The following is a 19739-nucleotide window of genomic DNA, read 5'->3' on the forward strand; positions in this document are numbered from 1 at the left end:
ACTCCAAAACCAACACCTGATGCGGATTTAGAGCCATCAGTATACACAGGCACAGAACCACCATGACTAGAAGAATGTTCTAAAAATAACCTTAAAAGACACTGAGGAGTGACAAAATCCTTTGAACCTGCAATAGGCCTGCAGAAAGTTACCTTGGGCAATATCCAAGGTGCAACCCTCGGGATCCGAACAGGACTGACAAGTACTGCCGACAAACCAAACCCCTCCATTATATCCTGAACCATATAGCCAAATGGACGAGGCATGCAGGGGTGTCTACTATAACACAAAAGACAAGACTGTTTCGTCACACCCTCACAGACAAGTGAGTCTGGGAGGCGACGAATCCAGAGCCAGCACCGTACTGCAACAGACTGACGCAGTCGATCTAAGGGAGGCACACCAGCTTCCACCAATAAGCTGGGAATTGGAGAGGACCGAAAAGCCCCAGTTGCAAGGCGAAGACCAGTATGATAGACAGCATCTAGAGTTTTTAGTCTTGATTCTGTGGCAGAGGAATATACCTCACAGCCATATGACAGCTTAGAGGTTATAAATACCTGAAACAAATGCAAGAGTGTCCTTCGATCAGCACCCCAAGAGGCATGGGACAGAACCCTCAATAGATTGAGAGCCTTCATACATGATGTTTTAAGATCTGCCAAGTGTGAGACCCATGTCAAACGACAATCAAAAGTCAGGCCCAAGAATTTCGTCTCTGTCACACAACGGAGTCTTCTGCCACAAAGTTACAGGAACAGAGCTACAGGAACAGAGCGAGTAGGCTGGACCACTACAGGATAATGGTCACTACCATGTAGATCATCCAAAACCCCCCAAGAAAAATCAAGGGCACAGTTAGAGGAGGAGATGGTAAGGTCAATGACAGAATACGTGCCAGTCTGAACATGAAAATGGGTCGGCCTTCCATCATTTAGGACAACCAAATCTAAATCCCCAACCAAAAAGGCAAGAAGATCACCCCGGGGATTTGAAAGTGAGTCACCCCACAAAGGATGGCGGCCATTAAGGTCACCAAGGAGTAGGAAAGGGGGTGGAAGTTGGCTGATGAGGGTTTCTAGATCAGCACGTATAACAGGAACGGAAGGTGGAAGGTACAGACAACAGATGGTATAGCACCTCCCAACGTGCATGTGTACTGCTAGAACTTGAAAGGGGGACTGAATCTCAAAGGAAATAAAGGGGACATCAGAACGGCACAAAATTGCACATCCACCGCTGTGACCACCAGGAGGAGATGCATGGAAGGCCTTATACCCCCTAATGGAAGGGAACTGTCTGTCCCCCACCATTGTCTCCTGAAGACACACACATAGTGGGTTCAGAGTAGAGAGTAATAACTGCAATTCCTCCCAATTTGCCATGGCACCTCACAGTTCCACTGAAGACATATTGGTACCGATTGAGCCATAGTGATTAGTATTAAATATTATGAACTTAGAAAGCTATGCAGCAACCTCGTTGGGAAGGGAGTGAAAGCCCTTCTTCCTAGGCGTGGAGCTCTGCCTCACCAACCGAGAAGGCAATGAAGATTTAGAGTTTCCATGGGTGGAAGTACCCTTACCCCGAGGCATGTCCCGCCCATCGCCAGAATGAGTCTGAAGCACAGAGACCTTCTTTGAAGACCCACGTGCCCCATCCGCACACCCATGTGAGGGTTCAGCTGGCACCTCGGGGCCAACCGAACCCCCCCCCAACCAAATCATCCAAAGGTTGGTCGCTGGGTGATGGATCAGAGGGAGCAAGCGACTGAGCTCTATGAGTATCTAAAGACCCAGGACCCCCCGCACCTGAGGAAGAGGCAGGGACGAGAATCCTAGAAGGGCCATCATGAACACCCACAGACTTAGATGCCACCACTGGCTGGGTTGTCAAGTGAAGAGCCCCCTCAGAATCCTCATGTGGTACAGAAGTTTGAACCTTAGAAGGAGGGGAGTCACCCAAAAACTCCTCACTCCTCACTCGTTTGAGGTTGGCAAATGCAACCTCCATCTCTGCACCAGAACTTAAAGCATTAGAAACTATAGTGCCACACTGTAAAGAAGAGTGAGCAACAGTAGCAGAGCGGCCAGATGGTACAGGAGCAGCAGTCAGTACGGAAGTAGCAGCTGATACAAAAGTATGAGAGACGCTGTTTTTTTTTTGGATATGTCAGGACAAGGATGCACAGGAAGGACATCGGGAGTTTTGGACGTGTCAAAGCAAAGTGTAGCATCGACACGGGTGTTTGTCACAGGAGGAACCGGAGGAACTGGGATGAGGGAGGCACTCCCAGACGCTGGAAGAACCACCGCAGAGGGGTTACCTCCAGAGACAGGAGGCACCTCCCTGGAGGAAGCACAGCTGCTTCCAGGCTGCACTCCCTCAGTGGAACCCCCCGGGCGAGAAGGCCGGGAAGTAGAACCCCGAGAATTTGATGGGGCATTGTGTGATGGCAAGGGCACCTGCCGGGTAGCTTTATGGCAAGACAACGCAGCAGCAAAGGTAACCCCAGGGCGAATGAACCGCTCCCTTACCCTGGCCTTTGCCTCAGAAAAGGAAATTTTCTCCTTCGTTCGGACAGAAATAATCTCGTATTCATATTTGTATACTTCGCAATCCCTTGAGGAGGCTGCATGTGCTCCTCCACAGTTCAAACATTTAGAGGGTTGAGAACAATCATCTATACCATGAGAAATTCCACCACAATTTCCACAGACCTCAGGAAGGCCAGACGCTTCCCACTTGCAAGAACGGCGGACATGACCAAATCTTTGACAATAATAGCATCTTCTAGGTCGGGGAACATAAGGTTTAACCTTTAGCTTCCACCACGCAGCAGTGATGGCCTCCGGCAAGGTAAGACGGTCAAATGTCATGATAAGAGTGGGCGTGGGGGTTAAAACCCCATCAACCTTCTTCATAATTATCTGTACTCCTACAATACCCTGAGGAGCCAGCCCCTCTAAGAGGGAAGAATCAGAATATGAGATCAAGTCACAAGAATAAACAACCCCTCGGGACTGGTTTAGGACCAAGTGACGAGAGGCAGATACAGGATAATCAGCGACCATAGTTAGGGACTGGATGGTGAACTCTCCTCTTCATTCCTAGCTTCTAGCAATAGAGAACCATCACCCTGCAAAGAGACCTTGGGGGTAAATCCACATGCTGAAACTAGACCACAGTGAATCTGAAAACAATTCAGGTTCCGGAAAGAAGTACCATTATCCATTTTAAGGACTACGTATTTGTGTAAGAGTTATTAACAAACACACCAGGTAACACCTCGATGGGAAGGGCATCTTGATTCGCAATTTTGGCAGATGACCCTGGGGGTACAAGGTCATTGGCCAGAGAGTGACCAAGTGATGCCAACTCGTGCAGCTGGTCACCGACCACACGAGTGGTTAAAGAAGTTTGGGATGTATCCATATATACATGCTTTAGACAAAATGGCACCAGGAGCCAAGGGAAACCGCCTACCAGGGAGTGAGGGGACTGAGCGCGGTCTGATGGGAGCGAGGTACCTCGTCCCCAGAGGGTGTCCCCAAAAGGACACCCTGTGATGCGAAAGTTTGCTCCCACCAGTGCAAAGACCCCCTTCCCCAACACCCCCCAGCCCAGACACCCAACCAACCAACTCGGGACAGCACTGAGGCGATCCCTCTGGAGGGCGGCACCGATGACCCTCACGGGTAACCTACGTTTCGGGCAGTGCTTAGTCAGACCCCTCACCCACAACCCTACCCGCATGGGAGACCCTGCCGGATGTCATTACATCCACGGGCAGGCTTGTGGGATCACAGGGGCACGCAAGCCCCCCCACCACGACAAGGTGGGTGCCCACGGGGGGGCGTATGCAGAGATGCTTAAGTCTATTGGAGAGAGCGGAATGAAATGCTTGTTGGAGATATGTAAGAAGGCATGGATGAATGAAAGTGTGCCATCGAAGTGGAAAAAGGCTGTGATTGTACTGCAGTACAAAAATAAAAGTGAGCGAAGTGAGTGCAAGAATTATCGTGGCATAAGTTTATTGAGTGTTGTAGGGAAGGTATATGGAAGAATTGTTATAGAGAAAGTAAGAGACGTATCAGAAGTCCGACTGAGTGATGAACAGGGTAGCTTTAGGCGTGGCAGAGAATGTGTGGATCAAATATTTCCGGTAAGACAGACAATGGAGAAGGCTTGTGAGAAGGACTATAAGGTGTTTATGCCATTCATGGATCTTGAAAAAGCATACGATAAAGTAGACAGAGAAGGATTCTGGAAGGTTTTGCATATGTACGGTGTAGATGGTAAGCTCCTATGTGCCGTCTAGAGTTTTTGTGATGGTAGTGAAGCATGTGTAAACGTAAATGGGCATCTAAGTGAATGGTTCATGATCGGTGTGGGCGTGCGACAGGGTTGTGTGATGTACCCATGGTTGTTCAAAATATATATGGATGGAGTGATGAGAGAAGTAAAAACACGAGTAATGGAGAGAGAGATGGCACTGGTAATGAATGATGACGGATGGAATATGCAGTACTACTTGCAAATAAAAGACAAGAACTTGGTAGACTACTGAAGAGTTTTGCTAATATCTGTGAGCGTTGTGCTTTGAGAGTAAATGTAGAAAAGAGTAAAATAATGGTTACTGAGAGAGAAGGTGAATCCCAATGTGATGTTGCAGTGAAAGGGGAGAGACTGGAATTGATGAGAGAATTGCAATAGCTGTGTACAGTGATAGAGAAGAGAGGAAAATGTGCAAAAGAAGTGGAAAGTAGAGTGACATAAAGAAAGAAAGTAGCTGGTGCTATGAAGGCCTTCGTAGGAAACAGAGGCTTGAGTGTTGCAGCTGCACCATGCTTACATGAAGGAGTGTTAATGCCAACTTTAACATATGGATGTCAGACTATGGTGTGGCATGAAAATGAAAAGTCAAGAGTGTGAGCAGCGGAGATGGGACTGCTGAGGAATATATGTGGAGTCCAGAGAGTGAATAGGTTACGAAATAATGTGATTCGTGAAAGATGTGGAGTGAGGAAGTCTGTGGACACCAGAATCGAAGAGTGTACGTAGATGGTATGGTCATATGGAGAGAATGGATAACAATAGACTGGTGAAAAAGGTATATCTGAGCGATTCTGAAGGAGGAAGAAGGCGAGGTAGGGCAAGGAGAAAGTGGGTGGATATGGTGGATGAGTGTGTGAGGAAGAGAGATATGAAGTCGACGAAGGTAGAGGACTGACAAGAGATCGAGCTGGCTGGGTGACAGTTGTGAGAAGAAGTGCATGATCAGGGATTTGGCACCAGTTTTTAACGTGACAGAGCTCGGATTGACTCTGTCGGATACGTTACAGAAAGTGGTGAATGTTTTTGGCGTATCAGATAGAGCCAGGATTCCAGGGGCTTGAATGGTGAGTGAATGGAAGCGTGGTCCACTGGATTGGGCATATTTGGGCTGCCTAGATGTTGCTACTCCTCTCCCTGCCCTAAGGTGGGAAAGGAGGTCCGGATGATGATGATGATGATGATGATGATGAATAGATATATATATTCTACATACATATATATACACACACAAGTATATATATATATATATATATATATATATATATATATATATATATATATATATATATATATATATATATATTTATTTGTTTATTTATTTTGGACCAAATAATTAAGGATAATGGAAGTAATGAAGATAGTTGTAGAAGGTATGATTAGTGAAAGTGAATATTGATGGGATGCAGTTTGGGTTTATGCCAGGCAAAGGGACCATTGATGCCATTTTCACCGTTGACAGCTTCTAGAAAAATATATAGGAAAGAGAATGGAACTGTACTTTGTTTCTGTTGAATTGCAGAATGCCATTGACAGAGTCCCAAGGGACGTGGTGAAGTGGACAATGAGATAGCTTTGGATTGTGGAGTGGCTGGTTAGGGTGGTTTTGGCTATGAATGTCAGTGTTCGTACACTGGTAAGGGTGAAAGGATATTTGAGTTATGAGTCTTCCGTGAATGTTGGTGTGTATCAGGAGCCAGTCATGAGCCCCTTAATTGTTTATCATGGTACTTGAAGCCCTCTCACGTGGCTTCAGAAATGGACTCCCATTTGACATAGTGTATGCTGATGATTTGGTGTTAATTCCTGAGAATGAAAGGGAGACGGAGGAAAGATTTAGGAAGTAGAGAGATGGTATTTGGTACAAGGACTTAAGAATACCTGCAGATAACACAAAAGTGATGGTATCTAGGACTGATGGCGGTACTGTCAAAGAAGAGGGAGAGGGGGCCATGTTCGATCTACCAGAGGGGAGTGGGAAGCAATCCCATCGTGTGCAGTTTTTGTGATAAGTGGATGCATAAGAAATGTAGTGGTATTAGAAGTAGACTGCGAGATAATGCCGATTCCATGTGTGCAGTGTATCAGGGAGAGCAATAAGAGATTGCCAGGTGTGAAAGGATTGATCTTGCTGGTGAGTCTCTTAAGTGTGTGAAAGAATTTATTATTTGGGGGACATATGTGCTGGAGGTGGGGCAGGAGCTAGCTCTGTGGCTACAGTGAGGAGTGGTTGGAAGAAGTTCAGGGAGCTGTTGCCTCTCCTGAAACTGAGAGGGCTCTCCCTCTGTGCTCAGGGGTTTTTGTATGTGGCATGTGTTTGGAATGTAATGCTGTATGGTACTGTGACCCTGGCAGTAAAGGAGGAGGATATTCGCAGGCTCAAACGCACAGAAATGACAATGATTAGGTGGATGTGTATTGCATCCTTGAGTGCGAGGCCTGGGGGGGTGGGGGGCTAGGTTTACAATGGAAGAATTGTGTGGTAGGATGGGACTAGAGTGTATTGGTGTTGTGATGGTGTTGAGATGGTTTGGGCATGTGGTGAGGATGTTATGATAATCAGGTGCAGAAAGTGAGAAGTGTTAAAGTTAATGGAAGGGTTGCATAAGGTATACCGAAAAAGTCCTAGGACGAGGTCACTGAGTGTGACCTCAGGGATAAATGACTGAACAAGGAAGCTGCCAGAGATTGAGCAGTATGGAGAGCCGCCATTGGGTGACCAAGGCCAATGCATGCAAGCATGTTGGAGCCTTTAAAAAAGGATCTAAATATATATATATATATATATATATATATATATATATATATATATATATTGGAAAGTTTTTTAACGTTCCAGCCGGTAACTGAACCCGAGACCTCTAGACAGAAGTCAGGCACCGTTACCACTACACTATGGCATGATAAAAGCTAAGCCGTCTGAATTCAATGACGAACCTTGGTTTGTCATTGAATTCAGATGGATTAGCTTTTACACGCCATGGTGTAGTGGTAACAGTGCCTGACATCTACCTTGAGGTCTCGGGTTCAATTCCCGGCAGCAGCATTAAAAAACTTTCTACATATGTACACACGTGTAATGTGTGTTTCTCCAACATATGAAATGGAAGACGCTTGTGTACTGGCTGGAATTAATTAAAACTGCCCTGTCACTTGCTGAGTTGCGTGGGGCTACGCAAAAATCCTGATGTGCCTGAAATATATATATATATATATATATATATATATATATATATATATATATATATATATATATATATATATATATATATATATATATATGTACATATGTATATATATATATATATATATATATATATATATATATATATATATATATATATATATATATATATATACACTTATTCTACTGTATATATACCCATTTGTTAGAGAAGCTGAAGGCGTAAACTATTGTGATCGTATCGGTTTTTACGTGTGTACTGCATGTTATAATATCTTTTGAATGTCTCATCCTATCTAAATCAAATCCTTGGTCATATTGCGCACTGGTATGGAAAAAAGTGGTTTGAGTTTTCCTTAAATTGATCAAAGGTCAAGACAATGGGTTAAGGTCAAAATTGTGGATGCAATACCATCTTCCGATTAGTTGAGCCGAGTAGAATGAAACTTGGCATATGCATTGTCGTTGGGGGGGGGGATGGTATAGATTCAAAAGTCAACGACAAAGTTTGGGCGTAGAGTCACTGTTCTTTCTGAGAGCTTTTGATCTAGTTATGCACATTAGACCTTCGACTGATGTTCTTTTGCATAGCATGATACACCCGGAATCTCTGCTCTTCGGTAGAAATTACGTAAATACAGTCTTCAGTCCGAAAAAAAGATGTCATGTATATCAAAGAATAGCTTTAAAAAGGAAGGAAAAAGAAAAAGAAATGGAGCAAATGAGGGCACAGTAATTGGAACTGGAACTGATGATGTAGGAGCCATCAACTCCATCTCCAAGCAAATAAGCATCACTTCATACTTTTAAAGACTACAGGCAATTAGCAGGGTAAGGGAAGGTAGCAAAATGACTAAACAGTACTTGTTATATAGGGGAAAGGCATAATCACATCAGTTTTTCCAAGCTGGTAGAGGCAGAGGACTTCTCTATCAGCACCGGCCTGTCAAATATTTCTGAAGGTACGTACAACTCCTCTCCTTTACCTCCCTGTTTCTTTTCGAGAACAAACAAACGATGTGACACAACTTCAGTTTCTTTCTTTGTACTTCACTAGGAAGTGTTAACGGTATTATCCTAGATCAAATCTTTTTTACAGGACGTACAGCCATTGTGAAGAAGTAATCCCATTTCGGTCAGTTCTATTGAAATGGAAAATTCCTTTGTTGTTTTCTTTCCCTCATGCTCACAGTATATCTAGCTTAAAGAAGGACCTCATCGCCTTGCACCTGACATGTCACATACAAGGTGGACGAATATGATTTTTTTGTAATACAATATATTATACCTTCCCGTCAGTACGAGTGCATCTTTTATTTGCATCAATCAGGTAGAAAAAAAAAAAAAAAACGACATGGGGAGCAGCTGCCCTCACGCAGGAGAAGACGCCCCGCAAAGGTGAACCGTGATCCTCCTCGCAGGGTACAGGGCAGGATGAGGAGGTTCTTCTCCCTGTCAGAATCCGCATATGATTCTCTCCACCAAAAGCAACGGCAGCACCTCTCGAAGGTTCCTCTCCACCGGGTCTGCTCGGCCAGGCGGACCGAGGCTAAGCAACACCACTGGGATACACACTGTTTCACCACTGAGCTCACGTCTGCGCTAAGTCAGAAAACAGAACCATCTTAAACAAGTCTCAAAATTTTTCATTAGAACATACGGATGAATCCTTTTCAGTGGTCTCACACACACACACACACTACAACAACACGGAGATCATAAGTACATGCTCTGCACTTTAAGTATTGCAAAATGGATACATACTTTAGTAATGCAAATTTGGAAAAGAAAAGGGATAAAGGTAAAAAGCAAAATGATGATTTCTACCAAGAACTGGTTGAAGTAGAGACTCACAATAGACTGGTTGAACGTGTAAACAAACTAGAAATGGCTTTCAAAAATGAAATTGATGAAATAAAGAAGCAGATGCACTTGCAAAAGGAAGAAATAGAAAAACTAGGAAGGGAGGCCAATAAGAAAGACACAACCATCAGTGAACTAACAGTGGAATTGAGTACACTTAGGAAGAAAATGAGTGAAATGGCAAGTACAGTAGTCAATCACGAGAGTCTTATGGAAGAGTTCAAAAATGATACACAGACAATTAGGCAAGTTAGCAGTCTTATTGACCAGAGCAGTGATATTGAGGAGAAGATAACACAAGTGAATGAAGCTGTGCAAAGCTACAAAAATGATGTAGAAACCACGTATGCTGAAAAGGTGAAAGTAAAGAAAGACTTAGAAACAAGGGTGGAGGAAAAAAGCATTAAAAAGGAGGTGAAAAGAATAATCCAAAACAATCCAAAGTTAGTCAGAGATTCAGTAGAGATAAACAAATCAATAGTAATCACTGGTATAGAAGAGAAAGAAGTTAAAAACAAGATCACAAGAGACAAAAAGGAGATGACAAATGTAATGAACTTACTGAATGAAGTATCAGAAGAAATCTGTAGTAAAGACATAGAGGAGCACAAAAGGTTAGGGAAATACGAGAAAAGCAAGACAAGACCTCTAAAGGTGACTTTCCAGAGTGTAAACACTGTGGAAGAGATACTAAAAAATGCGAAGAATCTTATGGAAAAAGAGGAGTTCAAAAATGTATGGATAAAAAGATGACTAACACAAGAGGAACTGGAATTACTGAAAGAGAAAAGGGAGGAAGCAAAAACAAAAAATGAGGGAAGATCAGAAGAGGAGAAGAAATTTTTTTACAAAGTAATTGGATTGCAGGTACGAAAGTGGTACACAAACATGATAGAAAAAAAAGGAGGAAGGTAGTAGAACCATGTCATGACAAGTATATAAACAAGATGATAAAGTTGATGTACTCAAATGTGGATGGAATGGTATCTAAATTACTAGAGATGAATGATTATGTCAGAGAAAATGAACAACAAATAATATGCCTAACCGAAACAAAATTAACACCAAGGATATCCAATGACATACGAAGTACTAAACTTAGAGGAATACAATATATGGAGAAGAGACAGAAATTTAAAAAAAGGAGGAGGAATTATAATATTAACTAAGAAAAATTTAAAAGTCAAGGAAATAAAACTAGATATACCATCACAAGTAGAACTGATTGCAGTAGAGATCGACACATCTGAAGGAAAAGTAATTGTAGCCAATTTGTACATGTCACCCAGATCAAACACATGGGAAAGAGACGAATATGAGGACCTGGCAGAGAGTACAATTCAGAGTTTAAGATCATTGCTCCATAAAATGGAAGAGAAATCGGAAAGAATTATACTAACTGGGGACTTCAATACAAATATAAATTGGAATACTCTAGATATAAATAGCCAAGAAAGCTGTTGGGACCAAAAGCTCCTGGATCTCGCACAAGAGTTTTTCTTAACGCAACATGTGAGGGAAACCACCAGAAAAAGAGGACTTGATGTACCTTCAGTGCTAGATCTAATATTTACTAGGCAAGAAAATGATATTGACAGTTTAATATATCACCCTCCACTCGGCAAAACCGATCATGCAGTACTAAATTATAACTTCAGGATAGCATATGACATAGTAAACAGCAATGACAGTTACAAAAAGAGCCTAAACTATAAAAAGGGAAATTATCAAGACCTAAAGAAGTATTTCTTAGAAGTTGATTGGGAAAATGAGCTTAGAGGACAAGATTTAAATGCTGTATATGAAAAAAATTGTGAATTTTATGAAATAGGAGTCCAGAAGTACATCCCACAGCACAAAGAAGCAGATAAGAAAATACAGAAATGGTTCAATACAGAATGTAAAAAATCAAAAGAAAGAAGAGATTTGTTGTGGAATAGATACAGAAGACACAATAGTGAAAGGGCGTATAATAATTACAAACAGGCAAGAAACGACTATACAAGAATAAGGAGGGAAACCCAAACACAGTTTGAGGAGGATATAATAAATAAAAGTAGTGATCAACCAAAGCTGTTTTACAGCTATATCAGAAGCAAAACCAAAGTAAAAGATATAATTCAATCCATTACGGACGAGGGAATCACTAATACACAAGAGAAAGATATTTTTGAAGCACTAAATAAGAATTTCCAATTAGTTTTTACGAAAGAAAAAAATTTTGAGAGGGACTATGTGGAACACGCATGTCCGCATATACTGCCAGATATACAAATAGCAGAAAAAGTAATACAGGAGGAGTTAAGTAGATTAGACAGAGGAAAAGCAAGTGGTCCTGATGAAATTCCATGTTGGGTATTACGAGAATGTGCAAAGGAGTTAAGTAAACCATTATTTTTAATTTTCAAGAAATCCTTGAGTCAAGGTAAACTACCTGATATTTGGAAAAAAGCAAATATTGTTCCCTTATTCAAGAAAGGAAATAGACAAAATCCACTCAACTACCGACCAGTATCACTGACCAGTGTTGTAAGCAAGGTATTAGAAAAACTTATAAGAAAAGCTTGGGTAAATCATGTAGAAGAACACAGTATGATAACAGAAAAACAGTTTGGTTTCAGAAAAGGAAAATCATGTGTTACTAATCTGTTGAGCTACTATGACAGAGTAACAAACACAATACAGGAAAGGGAAGGATGGGTGGACAGTATCTATTTAGATTTCAAGAAAGCTTTTGACACAGTACCACACCAAAGACTTTTATGGAAACTGTACCATTAAGGAGGAATTCGAGGCAAACTGTTTTGTTGGATGCAAGACTTTCTCATAAAAAGAGAAATGAGGACAGTACTAAGAGGAAACTACTCATCATGGGAAGAAGTGACTAGTGGAGTACCACAGGGTTCAGTGCTGGCACCAATCATGTTTTTAGTGTATATAAATGATATAAACAGTAACACTGGAAATGAGAGCTATCTGAATATGTTTGCAGATGATGCAAAAATACAAAGGAGAATTACTAACACAGACTCTTGTAAAGAGCTACAAGAAGAATTAAATAAACTTCATGAATGGAGTAGTACATGGCAAATGGAATTCAATGTGGACAAGTGTCATGTAATCAAGTTTGGTAAAAATGGAAAAAGACCTGATTGGGATTATAAGTTAGGAAATAAAACCCTGTACACATCAGAAAGAGAGAAAGACCTAGGTGTGATTATCAATAACAGACTATCTCCGGCTGACCACATCAGCGAGAAGGTACGGAACATGTATACACTGCTTGCAAATATGAGAATAGCATTCACATACATAAATGAAGACATGCTAAGAAGGATAATAACATCATTCATTAGACCAACCCTGGAATATGCATCAGTAGTCTGGAGTCCTCATTTCAAAAAGCATATAGACAAGATTGAAAAAGTTCAAAGGGCCGCTGCAAGATGGATACCAAGCTTAAGGGACCTAAGATACGAAGAAAGACTAAATAAACTGAATCTACCAACACTACAGGAGAGAAGGAAAAGAGGTGACATGATAGTGCTATATAAGTGCATATCAGGAAAGGAGAAAATAGACATAAATGATTACTTAACATATGGAGAAGCATCAACAAGAGGACACTGCAAAAAATTGCATAAGAAGAGAGGTGATAAAGACGTAAGGAAATTCAGTTTCCCAAACAGAGCAATTGATCAATGGAATGCACTACCGAATGAAATAGTGTGTGCCAAAACAATTCACAAATTTAAGGATATGTACGATAAATATGGTTTAAGACACGGGACAGTACGAGCTTGACTCATTCCTGTAAAGATACAATTAGGTAAGAACAATTAGGTAAGAACACACACACACACACACACACACACACGCACGCACGCAAACTCACTCTGCGGAAGCCTTCCTCCGAGCTCGAGACCGGTGCTGAATCCTCAATGACCTTCAGGATGTGTCTGAACCTCTCCTTGATAGGATAATCCCAAACTCGGTACTTGCTGCGGTTACTGGGACTGTGAAGGCTCAACATCTTCCATACTCTAGAAGGAGAAGATAGGAAGGATCAGTCAGGTGGTGCATGGAGAAGCTCTGACTATCTTTTCTGTTATAATATGACCAGTGTAAGAATTATGATACCGGTATCAAAAGAAACGACCAGGTCTTTGTTGGACCTGCATGTATGATCTGTCCGTACTAAAAGAGTTTGTGCCAGAAAGTGGTAACAGTTGTGAATGAGGGGAATTTTTTGGATTACTGAGCGATTCCATTATCTGGACTTGATTTCCCCAAATTACTTTAGCATATCGTCGTGTCCTATATTTGTGATAGAAACGGAACCCTTTTAGTAAAATATAGTCAGACCCAACCCTTATTTGTCCCTTGATTAAAGTGTAACTAGAGGAAAATTAACTTGCCGTGTTATAGTAAAGGTTCTGTTGTTGTTGTTGTTACCCCAGCCTCCTCTCGACATAAACCCAGTGTATTACAGAATAGAACAGTCATTTATAAATCTGCAGGAAATGGAATTGGGTTTGCATTACAGTACAGTGGTGTCATAGTGGACTAGTGTGAGCTATATTTTGGACTGGTACTGATGTAGGGAAGGGTGTTTGCCACTTCGTAGTTTTGCAAGGTGCAATCGTGCCTCTCAGGTAAAAGGCAGTTTCTACCAATGAATGTCTGCTGTGGGTTCATGAGGGATGGTATGCGGCTGGAAATATTGGATGGCAGTGGTGGCTGTGTTTGTGTTTAGTCTTCCTGTTGTTGTTGCACAAACCCGGTCTGTCTGATCGAACAGACCTCTCGACTGCAAATAAGTAACCACCTTTATGGGGTTGTCTCACAGGTTCCAAATGCCATTGATGTTATGTGTGCATCATAGTGTAACGCTTGCTAAGCAGTGCTCCATTATTTGTTATGTCATGTGGGCCTAGTCTACAAGCGGGGCACGTATCATCTGTGACTCCACCCAAGGTAAAGAGAAGAGTATACTGAGAGGTAAGTACAGCACCCCCGAGCCGCGCAGATTCTGTGACGTCAAAGTTAATAAGAGAGAGAGAGAGAGAGAGAGAGAGAGTGAGAGAGAGAGAGAGAGGGGTGGGGGTGGTGGAAGAAAACGGGAGCTTGACAGAAAACCATCTGTATGTATGGTATGCTTTTGTATTATGAATGTTCACACAGGTCGCTACTCAAGACACTCACAACCTACGTATATTCCTCACGTCATCATTATCTGGGACATGTGACTGGAGCAGAATTACGAAAATTTTGTTTCATTGATCTATAATTATAATAGGTAAACTACATAATGATGATATATCAATAGGGATAGCGAGTAAATATAGCTTGAGCAGGAAGATGATTATGGAAAATATCCAGAGTTGAAAGTTACACAAGAACCAGGAAGCAGAATCGGAGCCCAATCCTGAGGAGACACCTGAAGGCTTTGCAAGAATGTTGTCATTTTTTTCCCTTTGTGATTTCCCTGTATAGGGAGACTTAAGATTCCCACCTCAAGTGCGGCTGTTACTTGTAGCCTTTAATTATATACCTTAACTGTTGGGTGGAGATAGTACACTTGCATCTCTCACAAGCGTACATTCAGCAAAACATACCAATATCATTTTTAGTGCCTTGCAATCATTTAAGGGGAAAAATATAAGTAATTCACATAATGTCTTATTCTTTATTTACAATACTTGTATCCCTTACCTGACTTGCTTTCTTAGTTCACAAAATTATCTGTATTGCCATAGCCACCCCTAAAAAAAGAAAACGGAGTACCTATCCACAGGCAGGTGTGTGTGTGACTGGCGTGTGTTGAGCAGGCTGAGCTGCAGTCTGTATTAACTATGACGTCATGCGCAGACCGAGACGCATTTTAGCTCCCCCTCACCCCCCCATGAAACTACCTTTCATTCTCTTTACCTTGACTCCACCTAAAGCCAAATACGTATCATCTGCGACCACCCAAAACCAGTTCTAAGCTGGTAACTCAGGAGGACTGGGTGGCGTCCTATGCCTGGATGGCTGAACTCAATCAGCTCTATTTAACGATAATTCCAATGGATGGATATCTGCTGGGCAGGGGAGGTGGGACTGTAGTAATGTATTTTGGGTGAGGTATTGTATTGACCAGCACGTGAATTGCGTGTATAGTTGTTTATTCATTATTAGTTCATAGGTGTACCTTGGAGGGACTGATAACAAGAGGCCTGTTGGCCGATGACGAGGTTATCTTCTAGAAAATAATGCTGCTACTACTAAGATCTAGACAACGTGTAACAGAAAAGAACAGAATAGAGAAAAGCTCTCCCCCACCCACTACACCATCCGGTAAAACCGACAGGAAAGAGAAAAAAGTAATACAGTGCTTGTTAGAATGAACAAGCATGAAAATTTTACAGGATGGTCAGAAGAGGAACGACAATGCACTTTGTAACATCTATTTTACAGATCTGTAAAAGAAAAACAAACGCAATCGCCGAATGTTCTCGTTATTAAATAAACGTCTCACAGTCGTCAGCATTGCTTCAACAAAAAAACAAAACTCGGTTAGTTAAAGTCAATAGTCTCAAAATCTTTGTCTAGCCGAATTTTAAATGTGTAAATAGTTTTTGCACCAAATACTGTTGATGGCAGCCTATTCCATTGTTCCAGTATGTGATTATTAAAGTAGTCTTTCCCTATTTTAGTGCTGCATCTCTTGCGTTCGACTTAAGTTCCATTATTTCTAGTCACAGTATCGTTCAGTATTTCGAACAAATTATCATATTAAACATCGTCAAATTTTAAAATAACTGTACATACTTGTATTCCATCTCCCTTGGATCGTCGCTTTTCCAGAGAAAACATGATCAGTTTCATTAGTCGCTCTTCGTAGGTTAAATTCCGCAGCGATGGGATCATTTTCGCTGCTCTGCGTTGCACTCTCTCGAGTCTGTCTTCGTTCATAATAAGATTCTGGGACCACTGTTTCACACAGTATTCTAGATGTGGTCTATCTAATGACATCTAAAGCTTAGAGATTACATTGGGCATTTTATGACCAAAAATTCTTGCGATGGCGTCGAACATTTTACTTGTCTTGTTACTGGCCGATAAACATTGGAGTTTTTTGGGTCATTACTGATAATAACGCCTATATTCTTCTCGTAATTTACTTCCGTCAATGGGGTGTTGAACATCCGATATTCATATTTAATGTTTTTGTAGCCAAATTGCATGACCATACTGTACATTTATCTACATTAAATTTCATCTGCCATTTTTCACTCCAATCGTGAACCACGGTAGTGGTTCATAATAGGGATCGCCCAGGAATTTGCTGAAAACCCTAATAGAACAGTCATTTATAAACCATCTTAGAATGCAAATTTATTGAAACAACATCCGGAGGGTTCCATTTCAAACGCTTAGGTCAGCCAAGCATTGATAATGTGGAAAAGAAGTGCTATAAGAAAGCTTGGTATATTCAAAATTTGCCATTTTGCACATATTATTATTCATATTATTGTTTCAAGGTCTACAAGAAAATATATTCGGTATTTCGGGATAAAAACTAGCCAGTCGTACTTAATGGGTCACGGTGCATGTCCATGATCTATTTTAAAACACCTAATCAAAAGATGATCATCCACCTTCCGGGTAGACAGATTCCTCTATGACATCGCAAGCACGTGAGAAGCCATCTACGTGCGGAATTGCCGTCAAGAATCAATAGTGCATCTAGCAGCGTGAATACATTAAATTTTATATTGTACTACGTTATTAGTAAGTGGAAAACTCTAGCTAGCATATTCCTTAAGCGGGCAATGAAGCGCCATTGTGGGAAAGGGTCTTTGCGTAATTAAAACACACTAGTGTGATTTTATACAATTACATTAACTTTTAATTCAAGGTTTTATGTAGCTTTGTTGTAGTTCATCCCTGAAGTCCAAAGAGCTTGTGTGTAGACGTCACGCGAGACAAATGAAAAGCGTGGGATTGTGCTTTGCGCTCTAATTGGAACTAACCACGTTGTGATATCGTGACCATTTCTTAAAGCAAACTAACACCAAACTTGGGTCAGTTTTTCAACGTTATTGGAAGTCATCGTGACAGTAACCATCTCACGAGTCAACTGCAGGGGGGCGCAGAGGAGAGGGGAGAGGACGAGATGGACGAGGGGGAAGAGGAACAGGCAGAGAAAGGAGACGAAGAGGGCCTGGGAAAGGCACAAGAAGTGCCCCCCCTGCATCAATTATTACAGTAACTAATGTAGTAATGTTGCATTTTCAATATCACACACACACACACAGAAAAAAAACACTATTATGCAAAATAGTCGTGCAATGCACACAACAGCAGAATTTGATTCTGTCTTGTAATCAGTTTGAATATATAGTGTTTCAGATTTTACTCAGTGGAACTTCTTAAAAATTATCTTTGTTTAATCAGCAAAATATAGAGGTTCTAAAACAATCAATGTCCACTGTAAGAGGCCTCACAACTATAGTAAACAAAATGAAAACCAGAATTTAATATAACAACCAACAATCAGTCTGTGCAAAGCCACAACGCTACAGCAATGAAAATTAACAGAAAATGCCAGGTGTTTAGTGTCAAAACATAAAAGCTCTAATGGTAACTGAAACGCAAGTCAAAAGGGATTTGTGAGTTTACAGTGTCAATGTTACTTGGATCCTTGCTGGTTTTGCATGCTCTCCAGCGACCCTTCCTTGTTTGTTTACTTTTTTTTTTAGCGATCCTTTTCCCCATTTTTAAATTACTAATTTTTTATATACCTAGTTTATTAACTTTTCCAGGTCTTTTGTATAGATTTACAGTCTGCTCTATTCATTACTTTACCTTAGTTTTCCTCCCATCATCAATTTTTGCTGCCTTAGAAACTAGTCCATTTTCTAGATAACTGATATACTGTAAATAGTGAAAAGAACTGGTCTAAGAACTGACCTTTTAGGAACTCGTCTTGTTACTTCTGGCCAGCCAGTTGATTCGCCATTTACCACTACATGCTGCTTGCAGTTCGTTAACCAATCACCAACCCATGAACATGATTTGTTAGTGAGGTTATGGGCCTTTATTTTTTCTAGTAATCTTCGATGGAGGACCTTATCATACGCTCTCTAGAAATCTAAATAGATGACATCTGAAGGTATATTTGCGCCCTAGTTTTCGTAAATGTTTGTAAAAAAATAAAATATAAAAACTTGTGAGGCATGATCTATTGTTACGTAACCAGAGCTGACTGTCTGTTCCATGATTATGCGAATTAAGGAACACGGTAATTTTACCTCTGATAATTTTTTTCCCAATATTTTGCATAGTAATGATCGGCTTACTGGGCGGTAATTTGTGGCGCTTTTTTTTTATCGCCCTTTTTAAAGATCGGTGCTGTATTAGAGAGATTCCAGTGGTCTGTTACACTACATTCAGTTAATGATTTATTGAATATTTTAGTTATAGGGAAGGCTAACTGTTTGTAACATTCACGAAGTATGCGAGGAGATTTGATCTGTGCCAGTTGATTTATTTGGGTCGATTTTCTGAAGATAAGTTATCACTTCGTATCCTTTCACTTTTTTTTTTTTTTATTGATAACCTATCATTTTCCGGTCCTGATAATACCAGTTGTGGAATGGGAATGTCTATGCTATTTTCTCATGTGGAAACACTGTGAAAGAAGTCGTTCAGTATTGTTGCTATAGTTTTATTAGCTTGGACGAGATCACCTCCCAAGTTTAGTAGAAGGCTATGCTATCTTTTACGCGTTTCTAACTCCTCGCTTAATGAAAAAAATATTTTGGGTTTGATTTTGCTTCACGAGAAAATTTGCCTCATGGTCCTGTTTAGTTTTCGAATAATTTTTATACATTACCGCTGTAATTTAAGATCTGTACTGTCGTTGTGATTACTTGTACGTTATACTGTACATATTTTTGTATGCTCTCCTCTTGCGGCCAGTGATTCATTATTCTTCGACATCCAGGGTGGTTTACTAATGTGATTATCTCTTCATGTTATTCTCGGTATATTTTTTTGCTCGACGGACATCAGTCGATCAGTTAGTATTTCCCGCATTTCTTCGATGTTATCCACCTGGAGTAACTTAATCCAGTTGGTTCTGGAGATTTCTTTTTTCATCGATGTTAGCTCTGTTGAAGTTAGGAAATAGAACGCTATTTATATTGGTTTTACAATTAATAAGTTCAAGTCTAATGATACTATGATCGCTGTTAATAAAATTTTCGTCAACATCACACAAATTTATGAGGTCACTGTTTATTGCTAAGACAAGGTCGATTATGTATTACTAAGCGTCGATGTATTCACTGTCTGGCTTATAAATGTA

At 40.9% G+C, this 19739-nt stretch overlaps 1 protein-coding gene across 1 annotated transcript in view; it reads right to left on the reverse strand.

Annotated features, from left to right (window-relative positions):
• The window catches only part of LOC145412380 (ionotropic receptor coreceptor Ir8a-like), a 214090-nt gene that overhangs the window by 13615 nt on the left and 180736 nt on the right, over positions 1 to 19739 (reverse strand). Inside the window, exon 14 of the mRNA XM_080282268.1 lies at positions 13278 to 13425. Coding sequence (XP_080138394.1) covers positions 13278 to 13425 — 148 coding nt within the window. The remainder of the gene's footprint in view (positions 1 to 13277; positions 13426 to 19739) is intronic.

Source organism: Coenobita brevimanus, chromosome 93 (assembly GCF_032717465.1).
Source record: "Coenobita brevimanus isolate Jiangsu-jjx chromosome 93, ASM3271746v2, whole genome shotgun sequence".
Lineage (NCBI taxonomy): Eukaryota > Metazoa > Arthropoda > Malacostraca > Decapoda > Coenobitidae > Coenobita > Coenobita brevimanus.